At 44.8% G+C, this 10,937-nt stretch overlaps 1 protein-coding gene across 1 annotated transcript in view; it reads right to left on the reverse strand.

Moving 5' to 3' along the window:
* Window positions 1–10,600, reverse strand: part of REXO1 (RNA exonuclease 1 homolog) — a 34,143-nt gene extending 23,543 nt beyond the window's left edge. Inside the window, exon 1 of the mRNA XM_066636238.1 lies at window positions 10,323–10,600. Within this exon, the coding sequence (XP_066492335.1) occupies window positions 10,323–10,485 (163 nt within the window). The 5' untranslated portion in view covers window positions 10,486–10,600. The remainder of the gene's footprint in view (window positions 1–10,322) is intronic.
* Between the last annotated feature and the right edge of the window lie 337 nt (window positions 10,601–10,937).

Here is a 10,937-nt window from a genome sequence, read left to right on the forward strand (position 1 = left end):
ACGCAAACCGGATAAAGAGCTTACGTGGGCCACATCCAGCCTGCAGGTCTTAAATTTGGCACCCCTGTGCTAGATTGAGATAATCTAGTCTAGATTGGTCCAATCTAGTCCAGCATCCTGCTTCCTTAACTTATCAAATAGATACCTCTGGGAAGCCCTCAAGCAGGGCATAAAGGCAATAACCGGCTAGCATTAATGACACAAGGCATCTGAACATGTCAAATTCCACTTACAAGCATGGCTAATAGCTGCTGATAAACCTCTCCTCCATGAATTTGCCCAAACATTTTTAAAAGCTGGGAGCTATCAACACACCTTGTGGCCACAAGTTCAACTAAGTTAAATGTGTTCCGGGGGGCTTCCTCTGACCTGTCCTAAACCAGTAGCCCAATTCCATGAGGTGACCCCCTAAGTTATTTTCGTAGCAGAAAAAATGTACAAAGGGGCACCCTTTGCATGGTGGGCTCCCCCTACATTTCCACGCTGTGTTTTTCATCTGTAGTAGTTTAGGAAAAAGCAACTCAAAACACAACTTACAAGTTACTTAAAAATACACCCTGTGGGTTTCACTCCACCATACCAGAAATGAAACAAGTACTTGAATGTTTCTGAGCACCTGTGCTGCAAAGCTTTGCTGATGGCCTATAATTAAGAGGAAAAGATCTTCATGGGCAGAGATATTAGAATGTTCTCCTCCGTGAAAAACAATTCAGCCTTTTTAATAATCAATTTGGAAATTACACATTTCTCTACCTCACTGTATCATACCCTCATGAGAATACCATCTATTGTAGTACACCTCTCCCCCCTTCCCCCCCCCACTCCCCTTTGGTAACACGTAGGATCACCTCTCCCTGTTGTGGGGTCACTGCATCATACAGTTCGCCACCCCTCTAATTTTCAAGGACTCACAGGTTTGATTTACAAAACACCAAAACCCAGAATATTACCAACGACAAATTATCTCATATAATACTTGCAGTACAAAGTCTACCTTCCCCCACTACAATTATGCAAAATACCTCAACTTAATGTAATACATCGCACAATGACTGCAGTCTGCAGTTACTTAACCATAGAGCACCATCTGGAACTAGATAAAAGAACTCCAAGTTGAATAAAAATGATCCTTCTCATCCCTCAATTAATACAGAGTGTTAGCCTCTCCAACTATGGCTGCAACCATTCTGTCTCTACTGGTTGGAGTGAGGACATGTTGGCTGCTGACCATGCAAAAAAATTTAGAAGGACAGTGGGAACTGGGAGCATGGAAGTGAACAATGCAATGACATATCAATGTAGGAGGGCGTGTGCATGCAAGTACATGCACCATTTCTAGGAGCAATTCCACAAAGCAGCACTGCCCAGTCTTCAGCATCCCATGATGCCCCCGCATGATGCAAACACACTGTCAATTACTGTACTTCTGGGTTTTCAGGGCAGACATGATGCTACAAAGGACAGTAAGAGGCTCAGGGTGGACAGGCGGGTTTTTCCAACCGCGCCAAAACCGCGTGCAGTAGTTCAGCCCACCAAGCTGAGCCTCCTACTGTCCTTTGTAGTGCTGCATCCTCGCCGCTGTCCAGAAGCTCTCCAAGGAGTGCTCCACAACCCCTGGGAACTATGCCTCACAGTTTGGGGGACCTCTGCCTTGAGGCATCCAACACATCATTGTGTTCTTGGCAAGGATTTCAATTCAGGTCTTTTCAGCTCTTCCACACCCCAGCACTTCTTGCAACACCTAGTTGTCAAAGCAAATCGTACACTGGTAGCTATGAACCCAGTGAGCACAGAGAAGGGTGTAGGCACATACAGGGTACACATGCCAACCAGAATCATTGGTGCCTCTTCACAAAACAACGTGGCAACCCCCCCCCCCCCAAATGCGAATGACAGAAAGCACAACCCAGCAATACTACAGTACAGTTGCAACAGCTTTCAGATAACAAGTTTAAATGCAAGAGATTGAAGAGACAGACTGAATGTTAAAGCAGCAAACAAATTACTGGGGTTGGGGTGAGAAGCAGACTAACCCCTTAATTTTTTGAGACACCCCACCTTTGCTGCTTTTAGAAAGATGAGTTTGGGCATGATTGGGTAAAAGAAACAGTATGCCGTTTGAGAACTTCATAAGAGCCTGCTGAACTCCCCACCACCATCACTACCATGGGCTCTGGGTAAAAGTAACGAATCTTCAGTATTCCATGCCTGTGGACTGTTTAAGAGTAGCTGGCTTGTTCTAGCTTTGAAAACTTGTAATATAAAAATGCATCATCAGCAAAAATTGCTTCAACCTGCTGAAAACTCCTATTAACACTACAATATCTATTTGAGGCCAATATGACAGGTCGGATTAGTTAAACATGCAGCAGTTTTTGTTTTAAACTTCATATCTCCATGAGATTTTGAGCTGAAGAGGAAAAAGGCAACCATTCTGGATTCTACAAAACCCACAGCAACTCACATTTTGAGATCATTACCGACTGCATCCGTATCCAGCAATCCTGCCCAGTGCTATTTTAAAACATTAAATCAGAGTCCTTGTCAAATACATCTCATTGTTTTTCATTGTAAAAATCTACAACTAAATTGAGGTCTAAATGTTGCTGTTTGCTGTTTTTGCAAGTACTTGCCTTAGTATCCTTATAAAGGATTTAACAAGAATTTGCAGAGGAAGTGCCAAATAAGGGTTACAGTAGACAAACCTATTTATCCATCCTTCTGCAGAATAAATTGAACAGTAGTGCCTGCTTCTTGAAGAAGGGAATGGCAGGATATAAATATTTTAAAATAAGGGAAAATTATTTACCCGGAGGAAATCTCCACGTGCCCCCAAGTGAGCGGCCAGCCACAACCCAATTTCCCTGAAGAATCTCCTGCGCATTGTCTCTTGGGCACAGCAAAGCAAAACAGAAAGACTAAAGGAAGAATATTACCTGTGCTCTCATGCGTTAGCAAGTAGCGGAGATACTTGTTCATGTTTTCACTCAAAAGCCCTCTTTTTAAAAGTAACCTCCTTTGCAAAGACCAGGCACTGTGCTCACAAGGATGTCACAATACCCAGCCATGACTGCCTGTTCCTGGGCAGCCCAGATAACTCAGACTGGAGTAGAGCTGGCAGGAAACTGTTAAGATCCCACTTTCATGCACATGCAGCTCTTAAAGAGACACTACCCTCTGAAAAATTAATGATATTTTTCCACATCTGTGCTCAATAAGGTTTTGGATATTCCAACCACTACCCAGTCTCTAAAGACCCAAACAGCTAAGGCTGCAAACTTTAAAATTGGTAAATTAATCAACTACAGGTTTGATTGATTCATTGGTAGAGGTCAAGTTTAAATGCTGAGGCTGCAAGTTAAGAATACGGTGGTTTCTTTTCCAAAGCTAATCCCGGTCATGAAATGAAAACAGAAGATTTTAAGTGGCTTTCTTTTCCCCCAATAAATTACTTGTGAAAGATTACTATACTGAGACTGTGGCGTTGTATGAATGTTTCAAAGCTAAAACAAACAAGAAACTGGGTTCTGTGTCCCAATATAATCCTTGTGCCACTCCAAACATATACTCATGCTACAGCCTGTGCCTTAAAGAGGTGCCAGAGCAGGATGCCCAAAGCTTTTGAAAGTGTTTCCATGAAGCGGCTTGCACTGCTAACCAAGCCTCAGGCTGGACACACTGCTATGACATGTTCAGCAGTCCAACGGTGGCCTTAGCGTACAGTGCAGGGAGGGGTTTCCTTGCTTATTCTGGTGTGCAAACATGCCAAGATCCCCGATAATTTTTGGACTGCAGCTGCAACATGGAAGCAAATAGGGAAGCAGGGGTTGTAATTAAGGAACTAGGCGCCATCTTTAGCCACATTCTGTAGTAAGGGAAGAAAGCAGTAATTTTCAACTGGCGTGCTGCAGGAGTTGGGGAATTAGTAGGGCGATTGGGGATGTGAGCCCCCTGCCAGCAGCAGCGTGCCTTGTCAAAAAACTGATGGTTTAACCCAGGAGTGCCCAAACCCCAGCCCTGGGGCCACATGCGGCCCTCAAGGCCTCTCAATGCGGCCCTCAGGGAGCCCCCAGTCTCCAATGAGCCTCTGGCCCTCCAAAAATTTGTTGGAGCCCGCACTGGCCCGACGCAAGTGCTCTCAGCATGAGGGCGACTGTTTGACCTCTCACATGAGCTGTGGGATGAGAATTTCCTCCACTGCTTGTTGTTTCACGTCTGTGATGCAGTAGCAGCAGCAAAGGAAAGGCCAACCTTGCTTTGTGCAAGGCCTTTTGTAGGCCTTGGGCTATTGCAAGACCTTCATTCATTCATATAAGTTCATCTTTAATATATTCATTTATGTAAACTTATGTAAATTTATTCAAATTTTAAATGTACATAAATTAATTTTTTTCCCCAGCCCCCGACACAGTGTCAGAGAGACAGTGTGGCCCTCCTGCCAAAAACTTTGGACACCCCTGGTTTATCCTGAAAATTTTACCACTTTGTCGGGGTGCCGCAAGGTGAAAAAGGCTGAAAATCACAAGACTAAAGCATGCCACAAAATCCCAATTTGTCATATACAAAAAATTAATGCCTGACCATATGAAGTCACTTCATACCAAATCCAAACATTGAACCAACTAACTCTGCACTGTCTACACTGACTGTCAGTGGCTCCCCAGGGTTTTAAGGAGGGCTTTTTACAGCCCCAACTGCAGGTGTTGTCAAGACTTGAACCTGGGAATTCTATATACAAAGCTGACGCGTAGCACTGAGCTCGCCCCCAAACATTTCCCTTTCCCATTTATTGGGTTGATAGACCCAAGTTCAAATCCTTGCTAAGCACTGAATTCAGAGGATAGGTTTTGTGCAGGTTACACACGCCTTCTCTCAACACTTGGGGATCACAGGTAGAATGCTCCTATACTATATGTGGAGATTCCACTCAGCTATCGTGAGTTGTTGACAGGTCCACTCTATTGAAAAGCATCTAAGAACAGAAGAATTTGTTTTGATGTAGTAGACCAAAAGTCTTTCTAGACCAGGGATCTCAAAGCTTCCAGCTGCCAGGATCACATCACTCACTCTTTCTTTTATGGTGGGCCTATTCGGTCAATTATAAAAAAACAACGTATACATCCTGTACATAACTATGAATTTTCACAAGTGAATGATATTTGCAACTGTAAGGCTGCTTGCTGTAGCTCTTGACTCAGTAATCACTTCATCCAGCAGAAGACTGATGGTGCGGGCACACATAATTATAATGTCACTGGGCTCAGCAGGTTGGTCAAAATGTATTGAAGAGCTGGATGTGGCTATAGTTTGGAGACCCCTGAGCTACACCCAGCATTAAGTTCCCAAGAATGGCCAGCCAGATGACTCCATGAATTCCACAAGAAGAGCATGAAAGTAATTGCCTTTTCCCCACTGTTTGCCTTTCAATAAATAAGTATTCAGAAGAAGATTTGTACATGGGGTTTCTGTTTTGTTAACACAGGTGGATGTTCTAGACCAGGCTTTTGTCCCCATAGCAGCCAGCTAGATGCCTCCAGGAAAACAACAAGCAGGGATCTCTTGCCCTCAGCAACTGATATTCTGAGAGAGACTACCCCTGAATGCAAGAGGCTCCATTTAGCTATCTCTGTCAGCAGCCACCATGTAAAAACACAATCCTAACCCACTTTCCAGCACCTACATAAGGGCAATGCAGCTCCGAGGTAAGGGAACAAACATTCCCTTACCTTGAGGAGGCCTCCGTGACGGTCATCCAACTGCAGAATGCAGCATACGTCCTATTGGCACAGCTATGCCAGTGCTGGAAAGTTGGTTAGGATTTGGGCCTAAGTTCCATAAGTTAAACCAGTGCTCTTCAACATTTTTTGTGCCACGACCCCAGTATATAAATAAATAATGAGACTGGGGACCCCATGATTCCACATACCCCCAGGAGACTATCTGCTCATCCCCACCCTGGTCACCACCTATTCCCCACCCTTGTAATGCCCTCCCAGCACTGTTCACTGTAAGCAAATATACTTATTAGAGAGAACAGAAAAAGTTACACAGAAGCCTGGCACTAGTGAAACCTATTTTAGCACAATTGCTAAGAAATTGAGCAGGTCTAGGACACAATCTCCTGGTACCTGATGGAGTCAACAGATGCCATTTACCTGGTGGTGCTCTAGTTCAGTGGTCTTCAAACTTTTTCATTCATTTATATTGCCACAACCAAACAACAGTTTGTAACCCCACTGGGGTCCCAGTGCCAAGGTTGAGGAACACTACGTTAAACTGTACAGTTCTAGTTGTTAATTCAACAAATAATATATCTGTGAGGCACTCATATAAAAGAAAATATTGTACACTTTGAAAATGGACAGGTTAAAAACAATCATTCTGGAGGAAGAAGAGGATGGAATATGCATTGGGAGATAGGAAATGAGTTCCCTTAACTTCAGGGTGATAAAGTTATGAGCACCTCTGAACATATGAAATCTGCCCTCACATTTATCCTAAATGGAAGTAGAGGCTGCTTCACAAAGCGGTGGAGTGGAAGTGAGAGAACCCCCTACCACTCCCAAATCTGGAAAGCTTCTGAGGGTGTGCAGAATCTCCACTACCTTTCCATTGCTCACAAATAGGTGGGGGGGGGATATGCTTCTAGAATAGTAAGGAGAACCCCTTACGCTTCCTTCCCCAAATATAAAGCACCTCTGGCCACTGGATGAGTACCTCCTTCAACTTTCTCTTCATTGCAAACAAGCTGGATGGGAAAAAGCCATCTGCAAGATGGGGAAGTAAGGAAAAAGGACGTTCTCTGAACCTTTCTCCCACATACACAGAATACTTCTGTGTTTTGTTCAATTACATATGGCAAAAGGGGAAAGGAATAGCCTAAGCCAGTGGTTCCCAAACTATAGGTCAGGACCCGCTGCTGGGTGACAACCTAATTTTTCGTGGGTCACATTAACGGAGAGGGAAAGATCAAATAACTAACTGCCTCAAACCCAACGCTGAAGCTATTCAAAAATCAGATAGCTGCTAATTGATCTGCAAACAACTGAGCTCCTGTAGTTTTCAAGATAACTGCTAACTGACTTGCAAACAGCTAAGCTCCTGCAGTTTGCAAGCATATGTAAATATAGGGAGATAAATGTTTGAGGGTCTTTTTTCTGGTTATTATTACTTGTAAATAAATAAAACATTTCTTTCTAGATCACCTTTGTTTAAGTCTTGTAAAGCTGGGTCCTGATAGAGTGTCATTTTAAAAAGTAGGTCCCAGTGCTAAGAAGTTTGAGAACTACTGGCCTAAGCTATTTTTTCTCTCTCCCCCATATGGAGAGCCTGTGAGCATGCACAGAGAGCATCTTCCATCTCTCCCATTATCATATCTTAGTGGTTCTCAAACTTTTAGCACCAGGACCAGGGTGACCAGAAACAATGGAGGACAGAGCACCCATAACTTTAACTACTGTATAGAAGACGGAATTTAGGCAGGTGCAGATCAACATGGAAGGGTTTAAAAAGCTGCACCTGCCCAAATTCCCTCTTCTATACAGTGGTTAAAGGTGTAGGCATTCTGTCCTCCATTGTATCTGGTCACCCTCACTGGGACCCACTTTTTAGAATGAGACTCTGTCAGAACCCATCAGAAGTGATGTCATTAGCCTGGAAGTTATGTCATGGCCAGAAGCAACATCATCAAGCAGAAAAATTTTTGAATGAACCTAGGCTGCAAACCTACCCGGGTTTACCCAGGAGCAAGTGCCATTGACTATCATTAAAAGCATATACATCAGTAGTTCTCAAACTTTTTAGCCTAGGACCCACTTTTTAGAATGATCAGAATGACAATGATCTGTCAGGACCCATCGGAAGTGATGTCATTAACCTGAAAGTGGGTCCACTTCCATGGCTGGAAGTGACATCAAGCAGGAAAATTTTTTAACAATCCTAGGTTGCAATCCTATCCACACTTACTCAGGAGTAAATCCCACTGACAATCATTGTTAAAAACATATACATGGTGGCCAGTTTAAAGTACAGATCTCACCATGGTATGCAGTCACATACCATGTTGGCATCAAGTCTAACATACAAAAAAGGAAATACTGAAATGAATGGGGACCCACCTGAAATTGGTACATGACCCACCTAGTGGGTCCTGACCCAGTCTGAGAAGCAATGATATACACAGTAACCTGTTCAAAGTACAGAGCTGTCACATTTCCCCAAATGCAGTCACATATCAGGGTGGAATCAAGTCTATTAAAAATGAAATATTGAAATGAATGGGGACCCACCTAGTGGGTCCCGACCCTCAGTTTGAGAAGCAGTGATATACATAGTAACCTGTTCAAAGTACAGAGCTGTCACACTTACCCAAATGCAGTCACACACCAGGGTGGCATCATGTATTAAAAATAAAATACTGAAATGAATGGGGACCCACCTGAATGGCTCGCAACCTACTTAGCAGGTCCCGACCCACAGTGTGAGAAACACTGTACCTAGATAGGAACGGGGGAGGGGTCTGCTTCACAAGGGGGGAGGGGTTTCCAAACCCTCCCAGCCCCTTCCAGAGGCGCACGGGCACCTCGTAGTAGTAGTAGTAACTTTATTGTCATTGTGCTACAGCAAAACGAAATTTATGCACCTTTGAGATACAAGCATAAATATTTACTACAATTCCAACAATCACACTCTACACTCTCAAGCACACATTCTATACAACATGCATCATAATATAAAAACAGTATAACAGACCATAATGCCCAGGAGCATGGTAACAACGATATCGCCTTATTCAACATACTTAATTATGGCTGTGGGATAAAAACTGTTCAGAAGTCGTGTGGTGCTGCTCTAATAGTTCTGTATTGTCTACCCGAAGGCAACAGTTCAAAGAACTTATGAGCCAGATGGAAGGGGTCTCTCAGAATACTATGTGACTTCTGCAGACAGCGAGATGTATAGCTGTCCTCCAAAGCTGGTAGATGAAGGTTGATGATGTGCTGCGTGATCTTAATAATTCTCTGCAGAGCTTTTTTGTCCCCTGCAGAGCAATTTCCATACCACACCAAGATATCATAGGTTAGGACACTCTCAATGGTGCAATGATAGTAAGACACAAGCAGCTGCTGTGACTAACCTCCTAAGCTTCCTCAAAAAATATAACCGATTTTGTGCCTTTTCTATCAACATGCTGGTGTTAATAGCCCATGAGAGGTCCTCTGTGATGTAAATATCTAGGAATTTGAAACTAGCAACCCTCTCCACCTCCTCACCATTTATATATAATGGTGTGTGTACATCCCTCTTTTTCAGGAAGTCAGTTATAAGTTCTTTAGTTTTTTGACATTAAGTGAGAGATTATTTTCTCTGCACCACAATAACAACTCCTGTACCTCCTTCCTATAAGCAGACTCATCATTCCTGTTAACAAGCCCCACCACTGTAGTATCTGCAATTTTATAATTCAGATAAAAGTCTGCAAATTTTATAATTTCATTGGTGCTATGTGATGGGGTACAATCACGTGTATACAGGGAATAGAGGAAGGGGCTCAGCACACAGCCTTGGGGAGCTCCTGTATTTAATATCAGAGTGGAAGAATGATAAGAGCCCATCCTAACTGACTGTGGCCTATCTGTCAAGAAGTCCTTTATCCACAGACAAATGTCTTGCTGTATAAGCCCAAACTGGTCATTTTAAAAAACAGCCTGCTAGAAAGAATGGTGTTAAAAGCAGAACTATAATCCACAAATAACAGCCGTACATATGTACCCCGTTGTTCCAAATGACGCAGGACTGTATGCAAAACAATAGAGATGGCATAATCAGTAGACCTATTACTTCTGCATGCAAATTGACAGGGATCCAAGGTGGGTGGAAGACTAGGCTTAATATGTTTCAACACCAGCCTCTCAAAACACTTCATAATTACCGAAGTTAGAGCCACAGGTCAATAATCATTGAAAGAAGCAACTACTGTCTGCTTAGGAACTGGCACTATAACATATAGTCTTCAAGCAAGTAGGGACAGAGCACTGTGACAGAGATAAATTGAAAATATTTGTAAAAACTTCAGTCAGCTCTGCAGCGCAGCCCGGAATTTACCCTGCACATGCCCGATCTCGGAAGCTAAGCAGGGTCAGGCCTGGTTAGTACTTGGATGGGAGACCGACTCGGAATGCCGGGTGGTCTTCAGTCTTTCGAGACTGAAGGTTGCCAGCCAACCAACCAACCCGGAATTCCATCTGGGCTCATCACAGCTCTGAGAGGCGGAGAACAGGCGCCTGCGCTCCGGGAGGGGGGGGGGAGTCTTCCCCAGTTACCTGCCGCTACCGCCGCGGGGCGCGTGCTGGGCCCAGCCTGGGCTCGGGGGCGCCTCGGTGTCCAGGCGTGTCCCGGAGGGTGTCGGAAGTGGCAGTAGGGCCTCCCGCAGGCCGGGCCGAAGGGACACTCCACCCCGCAGAAGAAGCCGCTCGAGCGGAGCATCCCAGCGGCATGAGGGGGAGAAGAAAGGCCACGACAACCTCCGGCCGCCGCCTCCACCCGCTCCACTTGTTGTTCTCCTCAGCTGATTTCCCCCCCACCCTCAGGCCGCCGCCATCTTTGCTACGGGCATGTGTGGAGGCGGGGACCTAATACGCATGCGCAGCTCTAAGGCCCTGGGCCGAATGAAGGTGTCGCCATCGCAGCTACGGGCAAGAGAGACAGCGGGTGAGGGCGCATGCGCACGAGACACCGAGCAAGGCAAAGGGAGGGGAGAAGGCAGGCCGTCGCCTTGACAACAGACCGTGGGAACTGCGCGTGCGCACCACGACGAAAGGAACAGTTCTTGTAAACGCCATCTTGGCTAGCCGGAACGGGAAGAAGGCGCATGCGCACTCTTAAGGGCGCGGGCAAGACGTCTGGGAGGAAGCGGCTCAAGCTAGCAGCCATCTTAA

The sequence above is a fragment of the Tiliqua scincoides genome, chromosome 8 (genome assembly GCF_035046505.1).
Source record: "Tiliqua scincoides isolate rTilSci1 chromosome 8, rTilSci1.hap2, whole genome shotgun sequence".
NCBI classification, from domain to species: domain Eukaryota; kingdom Metazoa; phylum Chordata; class Lepidosauria; order Squamata; family Scincidae; genus Tiliqua; species Tiliqua scincoides.